General features: G+C 54.0%; 1 protein-coding gene across 2 annotated transcripts in view; it reads left to right on the top strand.

The window, feature by feature from the left end:
- Positions 1–27,020, top strand: part of CMIP (c-Maf inducing protein) — a 228,780-nt gene that overhangs the window by 196,052 nt on the left and 5,708 nt on the right. For both annotated transcript variants that reach the window (XM_025988583.2, XM_025988584.2), the window contains 10 exons: positions 1,437–1,540; positions 3,040–3,144; positions 9,484–9,837; positions 17,398–17,463; positions 18,639–18,665; positions 18,972–19,020; positions 21,467–21,574; positions 23,755–23,871; positions 25,452–25,592; positions 26,285–26,332. In XM_025988583.2, coding sequence (XP_025844368.1) covers positions 1,437–1,540; positions 3,040–3,144; positions 9,484–9,837; positions 17,398–17,463; positions 18,639–18,665; positions 18,972–19,020; positions 21,467–21,574; positions 23,755–23,871; positions 25,452–25,592; positions 26,285–26,332 — 1,119 coding nt within the window. The remainder of the gene's footprint in view (positions 1–1,436; positions 1,541–3,039; positions 3,145–9,483; positions 9,838–17,397; positions 17,464–18,638; positions 18,666–18,971; positions 19,021–21,466; positions 21,575–23,754; positions 23,872–25,451; positions 25,593–26,284; positions 26,333–27,020) is intronic.

Here is a 27,020-nt window from a genome sequence, read left to right as displayed (position 1 = left end):
CACACATACCCTCCCACACCCCACGTCTCTCTCACACACACATGTCCTCCCACTCCCAATCTCTCTCACACACACCTCCTCTCACACCCCACATCTCTCACACACCTCCTCCCACACCCGTGTCTCTCACACAGACACACCTCTTCCCACACTCCATGTCTCTCTCACATACCCTCCCACACCCCATGTCTCTCACATGCACGCGTGTCCTCCCACACACCACTGTCTCTCATACACACCTCCTCCCACATGCCATGTCTCTCTCACACACCTCCTCCCACACCCCATATCTCACACACCCTTTCACACCCCACATCTCTCTCTCACACACACCATCACCTGTCCAGCCAGCCTTTTTCAAGCTTGTCCATCTGTCTCTGATCCTCCTTTTTGATTCCATGTGCCATGTGAGGGTAGCTTTTTCTACAACCAAAAGGACAAGGTCATCAAATGTTCCTTAGGTATTTTCTGGAACCCAGTGGGGGCTGGGGTCAGCCTAGAGCAAGAGGAAGCCATCAGGGATGCCTAGGTGGATCAGCAGTTGAGCACCTGCCCCCGGTTCAGGGCATGACCCTGCGGTCTCAAGATCAAGTCCCACATCAGGCTCCCTGCCTGGACCCTGCTTCCCCCTCTGCCTATATCTCTGCCTCTCTCTCCCTGTGTCTTTCATAAATAAATTTTAAAAAATCTTAAAAAAAAAAAAAAGAAAGAAAAGAAAAGAGGGAGCCATCTGAAGAGCCCATAACTGGAAACCATCTTCACCTGGGACCATGTCTGGTTCTTGGACCTCCTTCTTGCCCTCTTGCTCAGGAGAAGGAACAGGCATCTTTTCATTGATGATGTTTGGGGACGCCCAGATGTACGTTTGTCCAGGGCTACCTTTATCTCCTCCATACCCCCAGGAAGTCCCACAGCCCTCCTCCCAGGTTGGACATCTCCTGACTGACTTGCTGAGTGGCCTCAGATAAGAGCTCACAGAGAGCAGGGGGCCCAGAAACTCTGAGGGGGCTGCAAAAGGAGAGTCTGCAGCTTCCCCAGGGACTGTGGGAGCCCCAGCTTACCATCTGCAGGCCCCCTCACCACGTTGCAGAAGAGAAGCCCCAGCGGGCCTGGTTTCTGAACATGGCTATGTGGCAGGTGGACCCCTGGGGGCATTGGTACCATGCCAGTGAGTTTGCTACGAGTGCCAGAAAACTCTTCGGGATCAGGACATTTTCTGAGCTCCAGGGCAGCCATCAAAGGGTATGAGCAAGAGTGTTACGAGGTCAGTTTCTTGAAATAAAAAAAATGTGTGCTTTCTAGAAAGAAGAGCTGGGTGGCAACACCACTGTTGCCTTCCACACCAACAGTTGTGAGCAGAGCCAGGTCCTACTGCCCCTTCTGAGATCCTGACCTCTGCAGCTGGTCCCAGCTCCTCCCTTCTGCTCTCTCTGCAGGACTTTGGGAAGTGCCCACGGCTGAGGCTGTTTACTCAGGAGTACATCCTCGCCTTGAATGAGCTCAATGCGGGGATGGAAGTGGTGAAGAAGTTCATTCAGAGGTGGGTATCCCAGCTGGACCCCCTCCCGACCTTGCCTGCCAGCCAGCTCTCCTCTTGCTCCTTTAATGCCTGGAGAGAAGCTGCTTGTATTCAAAGGTTCCGAGCATCTCATCTTCCAGGGGGATCACCCGGGTCCTCCCAACCACATGTGCTCTGAGCCACTTCCTAGCTGTGTGACATTGAGCTGGTTGCTGTACCTCTCCGGTCCTGTTTGCTCCACTATCCCCGGGGTGGTTGTATAATGAAATAAGATGATACCTGAGGAAGCCCCCAGCACAGTACCTGACATGTAGTAGGAACTCAGGAATTCGTACCAGTCCTAAATAATATTGTTTCCGTGGGTCCCAGCCCTCTCCTTTACAAGTACCAAGTGTGTCAGGAGACAATCCCTCACTGGCCCTGGAGAGTCATCACTGAGAGCTTGAACAGCTCCCTTCCAAACTTGGGCAAGAGAAAGCCAGATATTCTGGTTCTTACTCACGGTATTTTTGAGGAGAGGGGTTGCTTTTTCTTGGATTTTTAAATTTTCTCTCTGTGCTTCCATCTCCTTATCTGGAAAATGAGAACCCCAGTACTCACTTCATCCTGTTAATGTGCACATTCAGTGAACTGGTACCCTTAAATACTAGGAACTGTGTGAGCGCGAGGCAGATGTCAGCGATCATTGTCATGACTCTTCTCATTTTTTTAAGAAAATCAAAATAGCCTGTTTAAGCTGGTTTTGAAGCTACGTGTTTCCTAAAAATACTCACCTAGAACTCAAAAAGTATTTCTAAATCCCAAATAAGTATCCCTCCACTGGAGTGTAGGTGACTTCAGGTCCCTTTAAAGAACCCAGTTACGGTTTGTAAAATTTTTTCAGGCTAGGCTTCTCTTATCCCCAGTGGCCACAGTGATTTTCCAGGAGTGTTTGATATTATTCCCAACCTCCACATAGCCTAGGAGTAGCAGTATTGGCCTCATTCTACAGATCAGAAAACTGAGGCACAGAGAGAGCCATAATAAAGAACACCTGGCTTTAAGGGCAGACTTAGCAAATGTGTCCCAGGCTCCATGCTGGGCCAGAGTGACCATAATAATCTTTTCTTTCAAATAAGGCCACTTTTGAGACTGAAATGTGGTACTACGAATTATTATTCCAAAACCCCTAGGTGTAAATATGACTGTCCCAGCACATGTGACTACCGTATGCTGAGTGTTTCCATGAACTGGGGTCCTAGTTATAACCCACTGAGGAGGGGCCATGTTCCCCTTTTATAGCTGAGCAAACTGAGAATGGACTTGAACCAGGCACGTGGATCGAGAACCTGCAGCCTGGAGCTTGGCTCTCCGCTAACTGCCCGTGGCAGAGCCAGGACCCAGATCCTGGTACTGCTGGATCCCCAGCAAAGAGCTTGGTGCGCCCCCTACCCTGACGGGTGCTGCAGCCTTCCCCACCTCCCCACACAGGCACCACTGTTGTAGCTGGCCTGCTCACCCTGTCCTCTGCTCTCTTCCAGCATGCACGGCCCTACGGGGCACTGCCCCCACCCCCGGGTCCTGCCCAACCTGGTGGCCGTGTGCCTGGCTGCCATCTATTCCTGCTACGAAGAGTTCATCAACAGGTCAGTTGCTGCTGCCACCAGGAGAGCCTGCATGGGGGCTGCCACCACCTCGGGATGGGGACAGTGAAGGGCCAAGTCACTGGAGAGGGAGGCTTGTACCAGGTCAGGGAGTGGCATTCGCTGGGACTGCCTCAAGTGTGTTTGCCAATCCTGAGTGCCCCTTGATTCCCAGCCCAGAACCTAGGGATGTTACTGGAAAAGCAAACACTGTGAATCAACACTGGCAACTGTGAGGCTGTTGTGTTGACTTGGCTTCAGGAACAAGTGTTTTATTCTGAAGATTTCTCATCACCTGGCACACAGTGTGTGCCACATTGGGCCTTGTGTGAGAGCGAGAACGTATGCACACAGGTGCAGGTGTGGGGGGGCGTTGTGAGTGATGTCCACGCGTGTGAATGTGTGGGTGTCTGTGCACAAGGGCTGGCAGTAGGTTTGCTCCCTTTCCACCTTATCTTTGTCAGCACAGGATTTTATTTTGCCTGTGGTGTGCATGTATCTCTTGAGTGCCCATGTGTCAGGCAGGGTTTTAGGGGCTACTGGGGGAGATAACCTACAATACGCAGGATTGAGTCGGAGAAAGGCTGAGAAAACAATAAAATGGAACCAGATGGTAGAGAGCGACCAGAAAAGGGCATGGCAGGGCCATGGCCTTGGGTCTTCCGGGGCTTGGGTGCAAGCAGCTGATTAGAGAAGTAACCCTAGGAAGCTCTGCGAGGAGACCCAAGAAAGGAGGACAGCCAGTAAAGTCTGATGACCACTGCAGGCACCTGTGCATTCCCCACGGGGACCTCCCCGGAGACTGTGTACAACACGTCTGAGTCATTCCCCTGAGGTAGTTACCTGCCAGCTTCCATTCTGTTCTGACTGAGGTTCACTCCTGGGATGCAGAGTGACGCAGATGCCACTAGTTTCTGTAGAACTTTATACAGTGACCTCTGAGGCCATTAGGATATGATGTGTGGGACCAGGTGGCATCTGCTGTAGCTCCTCTATCCAGTTGTTCAAGTGGTACATTGCACAACTCCCAGAGACTAAAATGTGTATAGCTGGAGCTGGGAGCATAGCAGGAGTATATTTCAGTCCTTAGAGAGAAGGCAGTAGAGCATTCTGAGACACGGAAAATCTACAAATGAGACCTCTGAAACAAACACTGTACTTTGAAGTCTTGGGGAAGGGGCCACAAAAACTTATTCAGGGGGATCCCTGGGTGGCGCAGCGGTTTAGCGCCTGCCTTTGGCCCAGGGCGTGATCCTGGAGACCCCGGATCGAATCCCACATCGGGCTCCCGGTGCATGGAGCCCGCTTCTCCCTCTGCCTATGTCTCTGCCTCTCTCTCTCTCTCTCTCTGTGTGACTATCATAAATAAATAAAAATTAAAAAAAAAAAAACTTATTCAGGGCATATTTTCTTATGACAGGACTTGAAAAGGATGGATTACTGTTTTTAACGTCCTTAGCCCTAGGTCCTGATACTTGAAGTGGGCCTGTCCAATCTTGACTCATTTTCCTGTTCACAAAGAGGTGATAGTACCCCTGGGGCCAGAACATGAAGATGTCATGCAGTTCATTCACAAGTGCTTGTTCTATGTCCTACAGCATGTTATATTAAAAGCAAAATAAATGAAAAAAAAAGAAAAGGAAAGGAAAGGAAAGAAAGAAGAATGTCAGAGGGTGGCACATGGCTGGTACAACCATCCCAGCATCCCTTGTACACAGTCATTGTCTTTGGCCTCCCACACTGAAGCTCTGCAGCCGGCCTGTATGCACTTCTAACGCAGGCCACCCTGGGAAGCAGGAAAACCATTGGAGAGTCACACACTCTCAGACTCCTTTTCTTCCAGAGGCCTGTGACACATCTCGGCCTCCCAGGGCCCACTTGGTGGACACCTGGCCTGAGATTGGGAGGGGGCAGGAGCAGTAGCACGATACAGCACCTCCCAGAATGCTCCCACCAAGTCCTCAAAGCCCTGCCAGGTGCCCTGCAGCAGGCTTCCCTGACTCAGGAGCAGGAAACAGAAGAACACAGGAAATCCCTCTCCTGACACCCACCCCAGGAAAGGGGCAGGGGTGGAAAGGACCAGAATTAGGAACTGCATACACTATTGCACGTATAGAGGACTGGGGCAGCAGCAACCGGCTCTTGTCCATCTCATCCTCTCAGCCCTCATGTGGTGACAGCTCTCATGCCAGGCGCAGAAGGCACAAAGGTGAACCAGCTAGATGGAGCCCTTGCCCACCCAGAACGGACAGCATAGCAGGAGATGGAGGAGGAGGGAGGGAGCGAGCAAGCAGTTTTATAGTATGTGTTGGTCAGGGCTGTGAGGGTGGAAGCCAGACGCATCATTAACGTGGTTTGTGTCTGAGAGTCTCAACCCTGGCAGCCTGTCAGCTGGGAAGGGTTGACAAAATCAGAACATATGCTAAGCACGCACATACCCTGTGACCCAGCTGCTCATAGCTTTTGCTGTATTCATCAGAAGACACGTGCAGGAATGTTCTAACAGCGTTATTTGTAACAGCCCCTAACGAAAATCTGCCTCAACTCCAATGTCCTGCAACAGTAGAATGGATGGGTAGTTGGTGTCCGTTCACACAAAGGGATGCTATAGCGCAGCAAGAATGGTTAAACCAGAACAATCAGCAAACTGTGAATAAATCTCCCAAATGCAGAATTGGGCAACAGAAGCCAGACCCAAAAGATAACATACAGTGTGATTCTTCTTCCTGGAATTTCAGAATAAGAAAAGGAATATGTGGTGGTAGAGGGCAGAGAATGGCCACCTTTGGGATGGGGAGGTAGGTAGAAGGGCCTGAGAGAAGCCTCTGGGTTTCTAGAAATGTTTCCCACCTCGATCTAGGTGAGGGGTTCTCGACTGGGAGCAGTTTTGACCTCCAAGGGGCACCTGACAGTATCCGGAAGCCTTTTGGGTTGCCACAACTTGGGCAGGAGGAGGGGTGCAGCTGGCATCCAGCGGGCGGAAGTCAGGACTGCTGCTAAACATGCTGCCGTGTGCATGGGAGCCCCCCGCAGAAACTGACCTGGCCCCCCATGTCCATAGTGCCAGGGTGGAGGAATCCTGACCTGGTGGCTACATTTTACACAAGGGGATGTGTAAAAGTTCACAAAGCTCTGCACCTGAGATGGAAGTATGTGACCATGAGTTTAAGTTCCAGCCAGGGTGTACTAGAACCCTACGGGCATTTGGAAGCATAGCACTTCCCAATTCCATGGTCAGTGATGGCACCTTGAGAGTTTGGGTCCAGTCATGGTAGTATTCTCACCGAGGACACTGGCAAATACTACAGTCAGGCTCTTTTTTCCTGGTGAGTTATTTACATCAGCGTAACACTGGTCATATTTTAAAAAAGAAAAAAAGGACTGCCTGGGCCCCATCCTCCATAAATCTAATTTAAACGAGATAGCCCCAGTTTTGTTTTTTTGTTGTTGTTGTTGCTGTTTTTTAATTTTAAGCTTCCCAGGCACACTGAGTGTGTGGCCAGAGTTGAGAACTCCTGCTCTGGGGGAAGGTGAGGAAGGGATCCTTCAGGGAGGTAAAACCTCTCTTAAGTTGAGAGTTCCTGGCTGTCGGCAAGGCGAGAGGCAGGACAAGTGATCCGGGCAGAGAAAACAGCACGTGCCAAGGCCCAGCAGTGCAGATGGGGTTGGCATTAGTCACCTTTTCCATCTGTGGTCCTTATGTACCTGCCTCAGAATCCTCAGGCTCCTTCTTTAAAATGCAGACTGGACACAGGATTTCCTGGATAGGCCCAGGAATTCGATTTCTGTGCAAAGTCCACAAGTGATCTGCTCCTGGATAAAGGCCACTGTAGGGGAGGCAGGGAGGGGAACAGTGTCACAGAGAGAGCAGAGAGAGAAAGAGAAGCAAAGATGAAGTTGGAGAGGAGAGCAGCCAGGCCAGGCCAGGCCTCCAGCTTCCTGTGCTGAGCAGCTCCTGGGGGTGACATTAAAATGCAGATTCAAGATTCAGCAGGTCTGCTGGGGAAGCCTGAGACTCTGCTTGTCTAGCAGCCTCCCTGTAATACCACTGCTGCTGCGCCTGCTGCTTGGGGACCACGCTTTGAGTGGCAGCGCTGGCCCTGTGTTTCAGTTGTGGAGTGTTCATTCTGAGAGCATTGGGGTCGCTGATAGGTTTTAAGAAGAGACAGGATTTGATGAGATGTCAGTTTCCAAACTCCCCCACTGGCTGCTGCTACTCGGAGGATGGACCAGAAGGTAAAGTGTGACCTTGGGTGGATCCCAACCAGGTGCCCAGGGGGAGACCTCGGGAACGCGAGGCGGGTCCTGCTGCATCCTGCATAGGCCTGTCCCAGCTCCTAGCTCAGAGCAACCCAGCCCCCTTGGAGCCCAGAGTAGTTTCCTTTTAGTTCCTCCAGGAAGTCACCATAAGGGCTGCAGTACTGCGAGACCTTTCCCAGGCTCAGGTTCATCCCACTCTGGTGGTCAGTCCCTGGAAGATAAAGTCCTGTGTCCTCTGAGCCTGTCCTCAGTGCTCTCGGTGGGTACACGATGTACTCACAAAAGAACAGACAACTTGACCCAGGTTAGCATAGCTCGCTGGAAAATCACCCGATCTGAGCCAAACAGCCTTGAAAATCCACTCCTAAATCCCAGCAGAGGCAAACAAAGGGAAATGGAGTGTTGAGTATTTGGGTAGCAAATTAGCTCTGAGCCTGCGGAGATGATTACACTGCCCCCATACACACCCCGGACCACACACAATTTTCCACCAGCCGTTGAATTCTCGGACTTTAGTTGATGGGTTTTGCTCTTCCCCAGCAGAGTTTATAGTGTATTTATCAAACATCCTTGGTGGGCTCAGCTGAGGCCTGGTGTGTAGCACGTGCTGGAGAAATTCAGGCCCTCCAGGTACATTGCATCCGAGATGTGTGCTCAACCAGTCCTTGTGTACGAGGAATGCGTACATCTCTTTGTGAGCACAGGGCGCTTGTGTGTGGCATATTTAGGGAGAGCCTAGACAAGCAGCTATTTGTGATCATGCTGTCATGTTCAGAGTCTCTTGGAACTGTGGACTCAACCTTGACCACACATGAGAGCCCAGAAAGTTACTGGTATCTGGACCCCAACCCAGAGATTCTGATTTCATTGGGCTTCAGGATGTTCAGTACCAGGGATACCGGCATCCAGCCAGGGGTGGAAAGCTCTAGTTCAGGGGTAGAAGTGTAAAGGTGGCAAATGGAAGAAATCAGGGAAGATTTCATGGAGGAGGAGGAGGATCTGCACAGGATCATACAGTATCTTGGAAGCCACCATGGTGGTGAGGAATCAAGGCTTTATAGTCAGAGACCTAGTTTCAAATCCCAGCCACCTCAACTTATGATCAAGGACAGGTCATATGACCTCTGAGAGTGTCTTTCCTCACCTGTAATGTGGAGATGGTAATACCGGCTGTTCAGAGAGGTCTGAGAATATCTGTGTGGTCTGTGATGGCGTTTAGTGTTGTGCTGCCCAGGAGCACCAACAAAGAAAGCCCATTGCTGGAATTGCCTTCATTTTAATGAGCCTCCCACTGAATGGCCAGGGGGGGGGAGGGGTGCTTTAACAAGCCTCAAGGTTCTGACAAGTCCTGCTGTATAGAGGCCTAATTTCATTGTGTTTGGCCCAGCATTTCCCACACAGATGTGACATCAGTGATGCCACAGAGCCCTTTCCTCAGTGAACGCCTGTTAACAAACACCATTCCTCCAGGTGGTTGGAGATACCATCCCTGGAGGTTCTGCAAAGAGCCAGAGTGATTCTGTGGACAGGAGGGACCTGCGGACTGCAGGAGGCTAGAATTCTGGGAGTTAGGGTCCCTTTGAAGTGAGCTTCCAGGTGGAGATGGATGCTGAGCTTTCTCACCTGGCCAGGGATGTAGAGGTGAGGTCTGGGCCCTGCCCAGGGGGAAAGAGGGGCAGCCAGGTTCCAGGATGCAACTAGAAGCAAAGGCACTCAGGAGATCTCCTTAGCTGGCCAGGGAAGGTCTTGTGGTGGAGGTGACCACCAGGGCCTTACGGGTATCATGCAGAAGTTGACATTCACTCGTCCATTCCTCAGCTGTGTGTGGAACGGACTTCAGTGTGAGCTTTAGTGAGACACTCAGATGTGGATGCCACCTCCACCTCTCCCTGTCTTCACACTAGGAGCAGAGTGCTCTCCTAGACCGAGCCACAGTGTCCTCGGTGATAGGACCTCCTCACCCCCGGCACCGCCACGGGGCTTCAGGGAGGTGATCGGCTCAGTAGAGCTCGGTGTGTTCACTGGGCTGTAGCTCGTGGCGGGTGGCCCATGCTCACACACCCTCTCCGCCTCTCCCTCCAGCCGCGACAATTCCCCCAGCCTGAAGGAGATCCGGAACGGCTGCCAGCAGCCCTGCGACCGGAAGCCCACCTTACCTCTGCGCCTTCTGCACCCTAGCCCAGACCTGGTGTCTCAGGAAGCCACACTGTCCGAGGCGCGACTCAAGTCGGTAGTCGTGGCCTCCAGCGAGATCCACGTGGAGGTGGAGCATACCAGCACTGCCAAGCCGGCGCTGACGGCCAGCGCGGGCAACGACAGCGAGCCCAACCTCATCGACTGCCTCATGGTCAGCCCTGCCTGCAGCACCATGAGCATCGAGCTGGGTCCCCAGGCCGACCGCACACTCGGCTGCTACGTGGAAATCCTCAAGCTGCTGTGAGTGTCCCTTCTGCATGCCTGTCACTGGTAGGGCAGGAGAGGGGGACTTGGCTGTGCAGCTGCGTGCAGCTGTTTGCCAGTTCAAGGCAGTCAGGGCGGAGCCTGCTGAGTGGGTGGGCACAGGTATAAGTGTGCACACTTCAGGTGTGCATAAATGCAACTGGTGCACAGGATGCATATTGGAGGGCATGAAGGCACACATTTAGGGTGTATAGGTCTATGAACATATGCTTGTGCATGAGAGTGTGCATATGTGTGGGGGTTATACAGAGGGCTACACATGTCCATGTGTGCTGGAGCATCCGGGCACACGTACAGATGTATGCATAAGCATAACGTATATAGGTGTGCCCATGAGTTTGAGAATGTGTGTGTAAGTGTCTGCAACCGCTGCCAGGATGTCCATGAGCACATGGGTACCCAAGTGTGTCTGCGAGTGTGTGAATGTCTTTACATTTTGCTTCAGTGGTCGGGGGGGCTCATTCTGAGTTTGTGAGTGCGTGTATGTTTAAGTGGCTTTGAGTTTGTGGGCGTATAACATGTATGTGGTTGCTTGAGTGTGTGTATGTGTGTGTGAGTTGGATGTGGGGTTTATGTGGATTTTTCTGGCAGGGTTCTATATGTGTGTTTGGAGTGCTTGTATGTGTAAGTGCACAAGTATGATTGGGTCTGGGTGCTTGTGCTGCTTCTGGGCATGAGCAGCTTGAGTGCACAGTGTGGGTCAAGCATTTGTGCACATAAGTTGGAGTATGTGTGTGTTTCTCTGTGTGCATGCCTGCAGATACGCCTGCGAGCCAGCATGGGACCGTGTTTCTGTGTTGTGTGATCTGTGCGTGCTTTGGGTGCTTGGTGTGTCTTTCATGTCAAGTCCCAGGGCCCTGACTCCCAGCCGTGCCCAGTGGGCAGGGATAGAGGGTGGCGTGCAGATCAGCCTGTGTCCAGGCCTGGCTGATGGGAAGAGCTCGGAGAAGGAGACGAGGCTCAGGTCTGTTTCGGTTGGTGCTGCTTCTGAGCTAGCTGCTCCGGGCCCATCCCTACCCCTCCTCAGGTCTCGGTTTATGCCTCTAGAATAAAGGGCTCTTAATATTTGACCCTCAGGGGGCTTTCCAGTTCTGCCGTTCACACTTGTACCACCCAGACCCGTCTCGAGCTCACGCGCACCTGTTTCGTGGAGACCCAGGCAAAGGGGCCTCCTTGGTCTGGAGATCCCAGAAGATGCCTCCCCATGTCACTCCCACAAGTGCTAGGCTTCAAATGGAGCTCTGCCCTACTCTCAGGACTGAGTCTAGACTCTGGCATTTCCAGGTGCAGTCAGTGCTGGGTAGGGGCTTTTCGGAGGGATGATGGGCATGACTCTGTGGTCACATCTAACCCATGCATGGTGCTTGTCTAGTGACCCGGCATGAGGGCCCCTCGATCCAGGGGTATGCCTGGCTCCCGGGGCTGGTCAATATTGCCGGACTTTCACCGAGTCCCTGTGTTGTTGCTTGGGTATGCAGCCTGTGCTCAGCCTCTCTGGTGAACGTGGTGTTGCCAGGAGTGCACTAGTGGGCTACAGGGTGGAGGCATCTGTCAGTTGCCTGGTGAGCTGCTGACCTGGACTGGGAGCTGGAAAACCAAGGCCTGTGGTATATACATATACACATACTTGCACAAATGGATACACAGGTGCATGCACACACACCGCTAGGCACACACACTCAGAGAGCATTTTTGAGAACACAGTCATTTTCTTTAAAGCAAGGGGCAGCCCCCACTTTCTCCCAGGAGCAGCGATCGGCCCTCCAGGGGACAGGGCAGCCATGGCCTATGCCTTGCCCCAGCCCCCTTCCTTCCTCCAGCTGTTCTCCATAAACACCTGCAACTCCCAGGCCTTCTGCCGGCTTGTGCCCCAACTCACATTTCTCATTACACACTGAGAGCTTGTGCTTCATCATGCAGTTGACACATATTTTTTTTCCTTCTTCGTAAACACGCTCACGAATGCGATTCTGTTCTCCTGGTCTGCTCCCATTGCCCACGTGGCCCAGCTGCCAGGGTGTCGGCGAGGGGGAGGGGTGGTGGGTCAGGTGCCCGGTCCAGGGCTGGCCAGCAGGAGCCAGGTGGATTCCTGACCGCTACCCCAAGTAGCACCTCACCCCTGCCCGAGGGTCTCCACAACAGGCTTATACATGTTGGAAGCCTTTTTCACTTGGCGGAGGGGAGGCTGAGAACACAATTGGGACCTGATAAATTCTCCTAGCCGCCCCCTTCCCTAACCCTGCTGCTTGCTTGTGTCGCTGGCCAACATGAGGCCCTCAGACACATCGGACTCATAAACCCCAGCAGCTCCAGTGGATGGAGGAAAAAGCACAGATTCAGAGCCAGATGCTGCATCCGGGGCCATGGATGCCAGGAGTGGCTTGTGGCCTGTGGTGAGTTACCGGTCTTCTCTGAGCCACAGCTGCCTCTGGGCACGAGCATGAGGTGGACATTCCCTGGGCGCCAGCGCAGTGTAGACGGCTCTCAGGCACAGATACTGGGCAAGTGGGAGTTACTACAGTTTCTGGTTATAACGGTGTTTCCTCTATTTTGAGATACTGTTGGGAGTGAGATGCATCCTTGATTTAACAGCAGCACTTTGAGAGGAAAAAAGCCCGAATATGGCATTCAGTGCACATTCAGATTGCACGACACGTATGCTGTCTGAGAATTGAGGACTTGTGGCCATCTCACTTCACCAGCTGTGTAACTGGAGCAGCCTTCTTGGCTCCTGGGATTCGGTTTTCTTGTCTGTACAATGGGTGTCATGACAGAGGGCCTTTCCACTGCTGGCCCGGTGCTGGTTCTTGGTAAAAGTGTGTGGCTGTTACCAACAGGAACACTCCCTGCTGAGAGATGTGTGTAAAAAGGAAAACAGAGAATTTAATATGGAATTGGGGGAGGGGGTCTTAACAGCATTGTGGGGACCAAAGAAGCCACACTTAAAGCCTGGGCCTGGCCCATCCACCAGGGCAGGCCCTGCCGCTCCCCAGAGCATGGGCAGCCCAGCTCAGCACATAGCCCCTGATTAGTTTCGTGCCCACAAGAAGGCCTGTGCATCATTAGAATCTGACACCTTCGAAAAGTAACATAAGCCCCAAGAAGTTCCCTGGAGACCCTTAAAAAGGAAAACTCTTCCCAGCACAGGCCTGTGAGGCCCAGGCTGGGTGGTACGATGGAAAGAATGTGGACTCAGAAGCAAGACCGAGCGGGTTTGGGTCTCTAGGAGTTTGGAGTCCTCCTCTGAACCTGCAAGCTGTGTGCAGTTCACACATTTATTCCAGCATTCCTCTATTCCTCTATTCCTCTATTCCTCTATCAGACGCTAGCCGTACATGTCCACTGGGCTAAGCTCTGTGCTAAGTGCCAGGAGTCCCAACTGACCTCCTTCCTAGTTCCCCTGAACCCGAGTAGCGACGACATTGCCCTGCCTAGTGGGATGGAGTGTGGGAAGCTGCTGATACACGGGAGGCCACAGGCAAGGGCATGGGCTTCTGACCAGCTCAAATCTGACTACTTGATCTTTTGCAAACACATGCATTTTGCAAGAGGTCTTATTGGGCTGGAAGTGAGCCAAAAGATGCTTCATCCCTCAGGGGCCTCCAGGGAAAATGCAGACAGATTTTGGGTTGTCCTAAAAACTGGGCAGCATAACCAGAACGTAGAGGCAGGCACTGGGTGGTGGACACAGGAAGTGTCACGCATCACCCGGGACAGTGCTGCTCGGTAAAGACCTGCCCCAGCCAGATGTCACAGCTCCCCAGTGAACACCAGTGGTTTGCTGCAGGGACAGGAATTGTTTAGGAGTTCGGACACCCTGTCAGACGAGGACTGGCTGAAACAGCTTCCAAACACACAGACCTGGAGAGGAGGGTGGCTATGCTGGTGGAACTGAACCAAGTCCTGGGAGCATTGCCAGAACCTGATGCCCCCAGCGCAGGGAGCCACCACACTGTGTTGTCTGGCTTGTGGCCCAAGGGGGCTGGCATTCAGGTTGGGTGCTGCTGGACATGCAGCTGTCAGGGCAAGGCCTGCCTGATCAGGCCAGTGTGCTGGGGACTCCTGGCTTCTCAAGGCTCACATGGTGCACCTGCCCTCTGGCTGGTGCATCAGCTTCCATCATGTGGGTAGGGCAGCATTCTCCCCACATCATGCAGAAAAGTCCTGGGAAGCAGGAGGAAAGCGTGTGCTGGGAGGAAGCATCTTGTCCACGGGGCAGCTTAGAGCTCTGGTTCAGGCAGCAGCTGTCAAGTCGGCTTCCAGTTCTGCTGCGTGTCCATTGTATGTCTGCCAGGGCAAAGCAGCTGCCCTAAGCCATGGGAACCACCCTGTCCCCATTTCCTGTGTCCACCCCCTCACCTGCCCCGCTTGTCCCTGGTGTTACCCACACCCACCACAGCAGGAGAAAGGTTCTCAGCCATCTGGCTTCTAAACAATCGAAGAAGTGCCATGTGAGGCTAGAGATCGGTCCCCGTGCTCAGAGTCCAGCTTCCCCTCCTATTAGCTCTGTGACCTTCGGCAGCTGTCCTGACCTTGTTGGGAGGTCTGGGGAGTTCTAGAGCCAGTCTGGCCCCATTAATGTGAAGACTGAGTGTTTGGTGGTTGACACCTAAGGCTCATCGCAGGCTTTCGGGATGTTCAAGGTGCCTATAATGTAGACAGACAGACATACAGCACATAAAGAGATACACAGCATATTGGGAGAACAGTCAGAGACAAATGTCGAGAAATCTCCTCAGGGCAGGAGGCAGAGGAGCACCAACAGATGGTGGTAAGAAGCTTAAGAAACACTGGATTCTAAATGCAAAGGAGCCCCAGGGCCATAGGCCCACAATTCAGGTCTGGGTCCTTTCCTCAGCCCAGGCCAGTCCAGGCAGTGTCAGGCCCCTCCTGTGGGCACAGCTACTGGGCAAGTGGGAGTTACTACAGTTTCAGATACTGTAGGGATCTGACTGTAGCTTCCCCCTCAACACAGGCCATTGGATGAGTGCTTCAAATACGCCCTCCTCCCAGAATCCAGCTTCCTACCCCAACCAAGACAGGATCCAGGTCAGACTGCATGCTAGAGCTTGCAGCTACTGAGGACACATGCTGTTCCACTTATCAACATCCTCTTCCACGTGCAAGTGAACCCCAGACCCTGGTTGCAGCTCCCTAGTGTGTGCTGGGTCCACAGCTCAACAGGCCTCTTCTGGGCACCAGCCATCTGCCTGGCCTGGTGCCCAACCTGGCAGGTGCAGAGATAAGATGCGGCCCCTCCTGGGGCTGCTTCAAGCATGGTGTGTGTGCACCTGGGCACCCGGGCAGTCTGCAGTGGGGGTGGGGGCGGGGCCACTCCAGTGGCCTCACTCCTAGTATGTGGGTTAAAGTACTGGGACCTCAGAGGTGCCTGGTTGGCTTAGGACAGTCAGTGAGCACTGGCTACCTCTGGATTTGCTTTCCAACAGAGGCATTTGAGGTCAAATCCAAGGTACCAGTTGGTGACTTGTACAAATATGAAACATCTGTGGGCCTTGTTTTTCTTCTGCAAAATGGGTTGTCATAACTGGCACCTTGCAAGGTGTCTGTGAGTATTACCCGGGGCACGTGTGGCTGCTCTAGTGTCTAGTAAAGGCCCACCCATCCCATGCCCTGCATGTTCCTGCTCCTGACCTCCTGGCTCCTCCTGGGGGGCAATTGGTACAAGTGTGTTGGGGGCAGGGTGGGGGCCCTGCTGACTCCACAGCGGCCTCCAGGAGCTGTTGCTTTGCTTCCTGGGACCTCTCTCTGTAGCCACTTTGCTGGTTACTTAACTGCTCCCCGTCTGGAACACAGGCTGATCCCGTGGGCTCAGCAGGCCCCAACACGCAGTGAGTGCTCGGCACATCGCAGCTGTCACTGTTGTTCATGCTAACATCTCTGTTCTCAAGCAACCGGCCCCGGACCAGGGTAGGGGCAGGACCCTTCTGTGCCTGGTTCCACCTGAGGCCTCAGCTGCCGTCTGTCAGAGGTGGCAACTGCCAAGCCTGGATTTGATCTCTCATCCACCACAGCTGTGTTAGCTCGCACAGTTAACCTCTCTGGGCCTCAGTTTCCCCATCTGTTGAATAAGGCCCATCTCATTTACTTCCCTGTGAAGACTAAACAAACAGAGGTAAAGGTCTTGGTGCGATGCCACGCATGTGTAGTGTGCTGGCACAGTTGCAGCTGCTGTTTTTTTTTTCCGTTACTGTTACTGTCACCGTTGTTACTACTGTCATTAGCCGTGACTGTTTTGTTAAAGAGTTGTTATCTGGGGATCCCTGGGTGGTGCAGCGGCTTGTTTGTTTGTTTGTTTATTTATTTATTTATTTATTTATTTATTTATTTATTTATTTTAAAAAGATTTATTTATTTATTCATTCAGAGAGAGCGAAGAGAGAGGCAGAGACACAGGCAGAGGGAGAAGCAGGCTCTATGCCGGAAGCCCGACGTGGGATTCGATCCCGGGTCTCCAGGATTGCGCCCTGGGCCGCAGGCGGTGCTAAGCCGCTGTGCCACTGGGCCCGGCGCAGCAGTTTAGCACCTGCCTGCGGCCCAGGGCGCGATCCTGGAGACCCGGGATCGAATCCCACGTCGGACTTCCGGCATAGAGCCTGCTTCTCCCTCTGCCTGTGTCTCTGCCTCTCTCTCTCTCTCTCTCTCTCTCTCTCTCTCTCTTTGACTATCATAAATAAATAAAAATTAAAAAAAAATTAGGATTATTAAAAAAAAAAGAGTTGTTATCTGGACATAACAGTAGAAGTATCTGATAAATCAGGAGGGTTGACCCAAACTGCAAATAAATAGCATGTGATTTTTATTTTTTATGAATCAGCCTATAAATTTGCTCCTCAGTTCTGGTCAAAAATGAGAATGCCTTTGGATTCCCAACATAAGCCTCCTTTGCTGGTCAGCTTGGGTGGCCGCACAGCCAGGTGGCTTCGGCAACAGAAATTTGTTTTCTGGCAGTTCTGGAGGCCGGAAGTCTGAAATCGTGGAGTGGGCAGTGGGCAGGGGCAGTTTCCTCTGAGGCTTCTCTCCTGGGCCTTCTTTCCGTGACCTCACAGGGTCTGCTTCCCTGTGTGTGTATGTGTGTGTGTGTGTCCTTGTCTCCTCTCCACGTTAGGATGCTAGGCACACTGGGTTAGGGCCCACCCTGATGGTCTTGTTTTACCTTCATCACATGTGTGTCTCTAAACACAGGCACGCTGTAAGGTGCTAGGGTTAGGGTTTCGATCTGATAATTCCAAAGCCAGAAGGAGCAACGATCTGGCATCCTGGGTACAGGGGTGAGGTGGGATGAAACCCCAGGGAGCCGGAGGGCTGGCCCCTTCGGCTGCCATAAGGAAATCTCTGGACAGGTCCTGTCAGGCCCATAGATACCAGCTGCTTGTCTTCCCAACTCCCTGGAAGCAGGAGGTGCCATGTGAGTCTCTGCCAGACGCTCGCTTGCCCTATCTCGGGCCATCCGTGACAGCACACGGTAAACCTCTCCTGATCCAGTCCAAGCCTAACTGTCACTCCTTCTCTCTCTAGGTCAGACTATGATGACTGGAGACCGTCCCTGGCCAGCTTGCTTCAACCCATTCCATTCCCCAAAGAGTAAGTCCCATCCCTGTCTTCTCTGCCCTCAGTGGTCCACAGATCACCCCGGGAACACCAGGGACAGTAGTGGGAGATGGAGAGGTCGGTCTTCAGCTATGGGACCCCTGGGGACACCTCCACCCCCCTCAGAAAGACAGGGAGATTACCTCGCTGCAGCATTACAGGATGCACTGAGTAGGCACACAAAGCCCTCCCCACTGGGCCTTCATGCCATGAAGTTAGCGACTTTGATATGCTTCAGAGGAGACCAGGACTACGTGCCTGTGCTCTCCGGTGGCCACGGTGAAAGACACAAGAGCGGGCACGTGGAGTCGTTTTCTGTGCCATCCCGTGATATGCTGAATGCTCTCTCGTCACGCCCATTATGATTATTCGCTGGTGTTCCACAGCGACTTGGGTCAGAGATGGGCCCCCCATCTCTCTCTGGCCAGCCCTCCTCTCAATATTGAATTGATCCGAGGAAAATAGGGAGAAAACTGTCTGGTGGCTAATGGCCTGAGGAGAAGGCTTTGTCTGAATAACCAGGCCCTAAAATGCCGCCAGGCCTCTGTTTTGACAGATGTGGAGAAGCCAGGCCTCGGGAGGCGGCTCGGGGCTCTCTCAGGAGCCCATTAGCGAGCCTGTGTTTATGAGATGCGGCTCTCCAAGGGGGGACATTACACCCAGTAATTGCCCCATTTGCTGGCCCGGCTGGTCCCTGGGGCCCCCAGGACTCGAGACCGGAGAAATCTGACTCCTGAGAGCCACGCCGTCTCCAAAGAGCAGTGGCGTCATGGGCCGCAGCCGCCGTCCCCATGGCCCCGGAGACACACGTGACAGTTGGCCCATGATGCAATTCACCTGGAGAACGGTCCCCAGACGCCCCACTGCTTCAGGGCCGTAATTAGCACGGCCGCAGTCATAGAGGAGCCTGGGTCATGGGCGCTGTTGCAGGTGCGGGCCCTGGGGGCTGGGGGGGCTCCCTCTGTTCCCCTTCCTACTAGCTCTGCCCCCTCAAAGGAGGCCGTTGTTGTACAGTTCCAAGTAGGGACGAGATGTCCATGTTTCATTCTCAGCCTCCTTCTCACTCTTCGGATCAGACAAAGCCTCACCGTTCCCAGAGGAAGATCTCTGGATCATTGTGGCTTCAAAAGCACCCCACTAACTGCAGTGTTCCTCTGTTTTTGTTACAGAGCTCTCGCCCACGAGAAGTTCACCAAGTGAGTATTTGGGCAACGCCCTCACTACCTCCTTGCGGTGTCAACATCCTCCCTCCCGAGGCCGTCCCCCAGCGGCCGGCCCCCAGTGGCTGGCCCTCCATCCAGCCCGTTCATGCTCACTCACATGCATCCCGGGAGGCAACCGTGGCCCCTCCTGGAAGTTCTGCAGCACGTGTCCAGGCCTGTCCGGGCGTCTCCTGACCCCACCCCCTCGACCAGGCTCCCCAGGCCTCCCCTCAGCCCCCTTCACAGTCCTCGCAAACCAGGGCCCAGGGAATGACTCTGCCCCCACCCCATATGTTTCAGGGAACTGAAGTACGTGATTCAGAGGTTCGCCGAAGACCCACGACAAGAGGTGAGGGCTCCCTCCCCCCTCGAAGGCACCTGTCAGGGCCTCCTCTTCTACCACGGGCATTCATAACAGTTGACGAAGGCTCTGTGCCTTGTGCATAAACACAGCCACCCCCCCATGATGTGGGGGGAGTAAGCCTGGCCTGAGATGTCTGTCCTTTACTGGAAGCCCAGGCTAACCAGAGGTGGTTTCTCACCAGCTGGCAGTTTCTTCTTGGAGCATGGGCCCTGCTTTAGGGGCAGGCTGGCACAGGGCTTCCAGCCAGTTCCAACATAGTGCCAGATCCTCCTTACACCTGCCGTTCTGAGAATCAGCAAACCAGGGGAGACATCTGAGCTAGGATCTGAGCCGAGTTTCATTCCCGAACATGGTGGCTGAGAGCCTCCCTGAGGGGCCACTCTGTCCCTCCAGTATCTGGGCTTCAGGGAGAGCTCAGCTTCCCCCCATCCCCCACCCCCGGAGGCTGTGTGAGCCAGGACTCAGCATGGCCTGGGTTCCTCCATCCGATGTATCAGCATAGCAATAGCTGGCCTGGATTAGGTGCCTCACCCTGCATCAGGCACGTGCATTTTCTCCTCGAATCCATCCCACCAGCACGAGTATGTTCTCTCATCACCCGGTCCTACATCAGAAGCACCCTCCTTTTAGCGTTGGGAACCCTGAAGCTGAGGGACGTCCCCATGGTCCACACAGCAGGTACCTGGCCAAGGCAGGATTCAAGCCCAGGGAGTGTGGCTACAGAGTGTGTTCAGTGGCCAGCTCTGCAGCAGACGCACTGGGCCCGACAGGGCTGCAGGAATGAGCAGGATGAGGAGGAGCTCACACCCCCCTTCTCCGTGGGCATGGAGCTGGGGGTGTGAGGGGCCCTGGCTCCCAGGTGGGGACAGACAGGACACGTGTACCCCCAGCAGAGCAGGCGGTTAAGGATCGACAGAAGAGGAAATGGTTTCTTCCCCACAGTGGACCCAGAGTATACTTTCTTCAGGCCCCACTGTAAACCAGTTCTAGAAGGATCAAGTTTTAAAACACCTTGATTCTCAACCCTGATTCCAAAAATGGTCCTCAGGTACAGTGGGAAGAGGCAAAAGTGGCAGATAGGGAGCTCTTAAGTGGTCGAATCACGGTGCTGGTCTACACCATCCTTCACTGCGTGTGAAGACAGATTCTCCGAATTCCCCTGGAAAGTGAGCCTCTATTTCAAACACAAACTTTGAAACTGACAAATAAAAGTGGTCCCAGCTGCTTCCCAGAGCAGAGAGGCGAGCCAAGTGCTGGGAGGGAGCTTCCCAAGCCTGGTACCGACCACGGCCCCCAGGGACTGGTGAGCAAGGGGCCGGCCTGGGGCCTCGGGGGAGGAGGCCCTGCCCCCAGCAGGCCCCTCGCCAGGCTCCTGCTGCTTCTCCTTTGATTCTGTTTCTCTTCCTCGCTCTCGCCTCCCACCTTCTCCCTCCTGAAGAAGCCAGAGCTATAAATTGTTTGATATATTTGCTGAATAGAGTTTCATACTCTTGGTTCCTCATTTCTTTGAAGTAGACAAATTAGCGTTTGATATCCTTCCAACTCAGAGGGAAAAATCAAAGCCCCACCGCCTCTGTTTTCTGTTTACTTATGTGTGGGTTGTGATCAATTGAATATCTGTGAATAAGTGGCTTTTGGCAGCAAATTGTCCTTCACTCCTGAAGGAAACAATCAGGCACATCTCAGCGCTCTTCTGAGGACAGGGAGGAGGGAAAGAAGTAAAGGTCTTTGTCTTCCTCCGGTTTTCTCTCTCTCTCTCTCTCTCTCTCTCTCTCTCTCTGCAGTTATAGGAGGGGCCAGGGTGGATGTGGAATTCCTTACGCACACGTTTGCACACGCACACACACATGCCCACCCACACACTGACAAACAGAACTCTGGGAGGGTGGTTGAGACCCACCGAGAGAGCTGTGCTTGTGCACGAAACTGGCCCTGCCTGGACAGAGAGCCTCCAGGGAGAGGCACAGAGACAGAGAGGAGGCGGATGCCATGAGAGTGAGCAGACAAGTTCAGAGAGAGCTGAGGGCAGAGAGCAGGAGAGAGTTAGAGTGTGCAGAGAGAGAAGGGAGAAAGAAGAGCTCCCCACTGCCCCCCCGAGAAAGGCACAAGAGAAAGGGGGACTGAGCCTGGGCAATTGCTTTGAACCTCTCCCCCTGCCCTGAGTTGGCTGCAGATTTGCTTTGATCCAGGGCAACTGACCAAGCCAGGCCTGGCCCTTTGTCCCGCAGAGCTGATGGTGAGTGGCTGGAGGTGCCCAGTTGATGGATGCCACAATTTTTCCCAAAAGGCCCTTCCGTGGTATTTAGTAGGAGGTGAGAGTCACTGGACTAGAAGTTAACCAGGTTTCTTAACTGCTGGACTTGTTGGAGCCTTTAATGTTTGCATGTAGAGGCCCCCAGGGGCTGACCACCGTGTTCCTCCTCTGCCACAGGTGCACTCGTGCCTGCTGAGTGTGCGGGCCGGCAAAGACGGCTGGTTTCAGCTCTACAGCCCCGGAGGGGTGGCCTGCGACGATGATGGGGAGCTGTTTGCCAGCATGGTATGTAGAGCGGGACCCCTCAGGGGGCTCTGTGGGCAGGCCGTGGGTTGGCCTCCCTGGAGGAGGGGGGCGAGAGCTGCCCCCATCCAGCCGTAGCCAGCCTGGGAATGTCCAGACTGCCCCAAAACTGAAGAAGAGGGTGGTGCTGAAGGTGACCATGAGGTGTCACTTCCTTATTTCTTGCCTGAGCGGGTGCCCAGCGAAGGGCTTGGAGTCCCTGCTCTCACTTGGTCCCACTCAGCCCCGTGAGGAGGTGATGGCATTACCCACCTCACAGACAAGGCCGCTGAATCCCGAGGTGCTCACCGCCCAAGCTCACACAGCTCACTATAGTGGCAGCGTTCAGGCCACTGAGGGCTTGACCTGCACAGGGATTCTAGAAGGCCACTGCAGATCCACCAGTCTCCCTGACCTTTGCAGTGAGAAGCCAAGGGCAGGATGATCATCTCACCTTGGAGGTGAGAGATCTGAGGTTACCAAACCAGTAACTGCACCTTTGGTGACTTCTAGTACTTTCTTTGTGCCGCATATCCCACATGCACCGTTTCTTCATCTTCAGCCTGACCCCTGAAGCACACCCATGTTGAAGCAGCCTAGGGAGGTGTGGGGGCCTGCCCGAGGTCACACAGGCCTTCGGCCTCCACATCCCTCCCTGGATCCAAACCACTCTGTCCAGAGCCAACCCTTCTGCCAGTGGCAGCGTGTCCATCTCCTGAAGGGGGCAGACTCTCCTCCCAGTGGCTGGAGACCCCAGCTGTCCTGCTTGCTGACATCACCAACTGAGCTCTGGCACCATGCATGTTCCCCACCCCGAGAAAAGAGGTTCGGATGGCAGCCTTGCTATGCACTCGCCTGATGACGTGGGCCGGTAACTGGCCCACCGTGGGCTTCGCCTCCTCGTCTGTGAGCCAGGAAGTGGCGTGTTGGCTTCTTGGGCTCACCTTGCACTTGAATGCGACAGTGGGTGCAGGGTGCCCAGCCAGGGCCTAGCACACAGCCTGCTCAGAGGTGATGGCTGCGGTTGGTCTCGTCTCTGCTGCGGGGCCAGCAGCTCACGAAGCTCTCCTCAGTGACAACAAATCCGGCGCTGCCTCTGGAACCTTTCTTGAAAGCGACTTATTTTTAGAGCCTCTTCCTCACGCACTGGCCCTCCACTCCTCACCCACTGCCTGACAAGCCCCTCTCAAGTGCCCTGTACCTCCTGGAGATGCTGGCCTCTGCCCGCCTGCACCCCCCCTCACCTCTCACGAGGGTTGCCCTGATGTCACAGCTTTACCATGGCAACAGCCAGCCAGTGATCCCCCACCCCTCGATGTGGGGACTCAGTGTGCGAGAGAAGTCGGGGAGCTGGCCGCTTCCCAGCCTGAGAGATTGCGTCTGTGTGCCAGAGTTGTTAATGATGGAGCGGAAAAAATATACATGGAAGAGGAAGCAGGCAGCCCCTGGGATGGCAGTGCATCGTTTCCATGGAGACGCAGGGCACAGGAGCGGTCCCCGTGATGAGGCTGCCGTCTCCAACCATGGAAGGGTGTTTGTTCTCACACCAAGTTGGGGGAAGGGCACATGGAGTGTTTGCCCCCCCGCCCCCACCTTGCCCGGTTGGTTGGGGCCCCCTGCCCTTGGGCGCCATCTCCAGATACGCCAAAAAGAAACACAGTTTTCTTAATGGCTGCCCTGCTTGTAAAGCCAGGTGGAGCAGAATTTGCCAATTCCTGGATTTCTGGGTCAGGTGATCTCTCAGCACCTTTGGAGCTCCCAGAGAGTTTGAGAAGGGGGAGGCGAGGCTCCCTATCATTTCTCTGTCCCTCAGGGGGTGGCCCTGTACCCCCTAAACACTAACTCCCCGCCCCCTGCCTGCCCTGGCAACCACCACTCCACTTCCTGCCTCTGAGTCTGCTGCTCCAGGCCCCTCCTGTGCGTGGAATCCTGCAGGAGGTGTCCTTCGTGATTGGCTTGCTTCACATAGCACCATGTCCTCAGAGTCCCGTGTCAGGGAGGCAGGGGGATCTTCTGAATCCCTCTGTGGGGAGGGGTCTGAGGACCCTTTCAGATCTAGTGTCCAGATAGGATATGGGATGGGTCTTCTGGTTTGGGAATCTTTCTGGCATCCCAAAAGCAGGCATCTCCGGCCACAGCCCCGCGGTGGCCACCGCTCTTGATTTGGCCTTCTCTCTTCACAGGTGCACATCCTCATGGGCTCCTGTTACAAGACCAAAAAATTCCTGCTCTCCCTGGCGGAAAACAAGCTGGGACCCTGCATGCTCCTGGCCCTGAGGGGGAATCAGACCATGGTCGAGGTAAGGAGCTGACCCAAGGCCCTGGCGAGGCTGCTGTCTCGTCCTGTCCTTCATCCTTGTTGACTGAGCGCCTTGCAGGAGCCCAGAGCTATGACAGCAGCTGGGAGCACAGCAGCAGATGAGGTGGATGTAGCCTCAGCCTACCCTGAGCCTCGAGGGAGCATGCGGCCTTCCTCAAACAATTTATCCATTTCACTTGTGTTCTGTGTTGACCCAAGGGATCAAGGGACATGTCTGCCCCATTTGTCTGTTGCTGTGTTGTGTAACAGACCACTCCAACAGGGGCTTAACGCCATGATACTCATTCATTGGCTCACGGATCTTGGGGTGACTGGGCTCAGCAGACAAGTTCTTATTCTGGGTCTCTCATGGGGAGGCTGGAGCATCTGGGAATCCAGACCTCTCCACACAGCAGCCTGGGGCAGCAGCATTTCCACTCACCAGGGAGTGGAAACACACACCTGGCCCAGTTCCTCTCTATGTCCTCCTGAGGCCCCCAGACCTACTGTCCAGAGGCAGACTGGCACGATCTGTATCGCTGTTCCTAAAGCACCTCCAAAGTCAGCCGGTGTTACTTTGCCAAATTCTATCCATGAGAAATGCCAGCCCAAAGTTAAGGGGATGGAGATGAGAACACCTCTTAGTGGGAAGAATTTGAGCCCTAGAGCTTCTTCCCTGCCAGGGGGTGCTACAGTGAGTTTTGGAGGCCAGCGTGTTAACAAGAAGGCAGGAGTAGAGCATCCAGGCCAGGGCAGCACTTGCCAGCCCTGCAGCAGGAAGAGGTGTGGTGGAAGGACAGGGGGAGCCCAGGATGGTGGAGTCAAGGGGCAAGAGGTTGGGGATTTGGGTGTATGTGCCTGAAGAGCCTACTACGTGCCCAGAGGCCCTGCTAAGGATCTTGGAGGTTTGTCCAAGTGGTTTTCAGGGGACTTGCAGGGACAGGGGTGAGCAGGGAGCCAAGAGGCAGGTGAGCCATGCCGTGAGGGCCTGGGCTCAGTGGGCTCTGCTTGGAAAGGGAGAAGTCCTTGGAGAGGGGATCTCGAGGCAGGACTGCCTGCATGTGAATCCCGGGCAGTAGGGCAGGGCAGCTGCCTGAGGCTCCCGGACACAGTGTGGCAGATGTTTCCAGGGCTTCAGTTTAATTCAGCAAGCATGCCTTGAGCACCAGCCATGTGCCAGGCAAAGGGAGAAAACCAGGGATGGAGAGGTGTCCTGTCTTCTGGGCTCTCTACCAACCCATCAGGCCCTAGCATGTATCCTTCCTTCGTGCATTTGCCAAGGGCCTGCGCTATCCTCAGCTCGGTGTACACGAACGTTCCCATTGTATGGATGGGAAGCTGCAGCTGGTGATCAGCCCAATGTCACACAGGCAGAAATGCAGAGAGAGGATAAATTGGGTGCTCACTTTCAGGATGAGATTTTAGGATACACAGAGCATGCAGAGCTGATCCATAGACCCCTGTCCCCTGGAGTGTGGGGCTGATGGCCCAGAAGGAGGGTTTGGCCCCCTGTGCCTATAAGGAGCAGCCCTGCCTGGAGTCTCAGGCTGGCTGTAAGGCGCCTGCCCTGCTCTCGAGCAGATCCTGTGCCTGATGCTGGAATACAACATCATCGACAACAATGACACCCAGCTGCAGATCATCTCAACCCTGGAGAGCACGGGCGTGGGCAAGCGCATGTACGAGCAGCTATGCGACCGGCAGCGGGAGCTGAAGGAATTGGTGAGTCCACAGCCCAGCTCTGCAGCTCAAGAGCTGGGCCAGCCAGAGGGAGCATAGCTGAGGCACAGCAGGGCAGAGTCCAGGACTGCCTGGGCCTGTGTTCCAGCTAGTCCTCCTCCAGACCCTGAGAAGTCAGGACTACCACCCGCCACTTTTCCAGATGATCACAGAGAGGTCAAGTCATTGGCCCAGAGTCACACAGCTCCTAGGGTGCCTGGCCAAGAGTACATTCACACCCCCAGAGCCATCTACATCCCTTAGGCCCCTCTTCAAGGGCACCAGGGCTGGACTTCAAAGTGGCAGTGAACTCACCACCCTGGGCCCCTGGGGCCGCTCTCACACATGGCTGGTGGGGGAGGGTGTATAAATACCTCAGCTCCCTCTCTGTGCAGGGGGCACATGTCTGAGACATGACCCAGAGACCCCCAGTAGTAGCTGTACGCTAACAAACTCTCTTCCTCAAGGGGCATTGCTATCTCACTTCCCTGGTGGTGTTTCTTGGGATCCCCTCTCTGATAAACCACCTACACCCCAACCTGGTCTCAGGGCCTGCCCCGAGACCAAGACTGCCATGTTGCCTTCTAGCACCCACCCGGAGATGAAAATGGCACTGTGTGATGTTAACAAGGAGGGGTATGCATGGTGGAAGCTCAGGGGAAAGGATGGGTCTGATCAGTCTGCTTCTGTTGCAGCAAAGGAAAGGCGGGCCCACCAGGCTAACACTGCCCTCCAAGTCCACAGTGAGTTGGTTTCATTTTCCTGGGGGGCGGGTGGGAAGAAGAAGGTGATTGGGCCTCCCCGCTGGGGAACAGCAGAGTGTCTGGTGGAGGTGAACAAGGACAACATAGTCCTTGACAGGCCAGCTTTTCCAGGAGGGAACCAGGTTGCAGGAAACCAAACATGATAAAGATTATTGTTGATGTGTTGATGTTAATGTTATTACGTTACCAGTTAGTAATAGTAGCTAATATACATGGAGTATATTCGTGCCAGATACTGGGCCATGAGTTCATTTTATCATCACAACACTATGAAGCTATGCTTTTATCCACCCCCATTTACAAGTCTTCCGGAATCTTAATTCTTTGTGTCCTGCTGCTCCTCTGTCCTTGGCATGAGACTTTAACCTCATGGTCCAAAAAAGCTGCTCAAGCTCTAGCCGTCATGTCTCCATTCAAGCCAGCAAAAGGAAGAGCAAAGGAGACTATGCCCCTTCCCTCTAAGGACATTCTGAAAGTCCTAGTGGACACATTTCCCTATATACCATGGTCTGGATTCAGCACATGGCCGCACCTGGCTGGGAGATTAGCCTTGAGGGCAGCCACATGATGGTTAAAACTCAAAGATTCAGTCACTGAGGTGGAAGGGAGAGCAGATATTACCCTTGGTGACCTCACGGTTTAATGATCACACATGCAGTGACCACAC

This window comes from Vulpes vulpes, chromosome 12 (assembly GCF_048418805.1).
Source record: "Vulpes vulpes isolate BD-2025 chromosome 12, VulVul3, whole genome shotgun sequence".
In the NCBI taxonomy this organism is placed as follows: domain Eukaryota; kingdom Metazoa; phylum Chordata; class Mammalia; order Carnivora; family Canidae; genus Vulpes; species Vulpes vulpes.
This window is presented reverse-complemented; position numbering and strand designations above follow the sequence as displayed.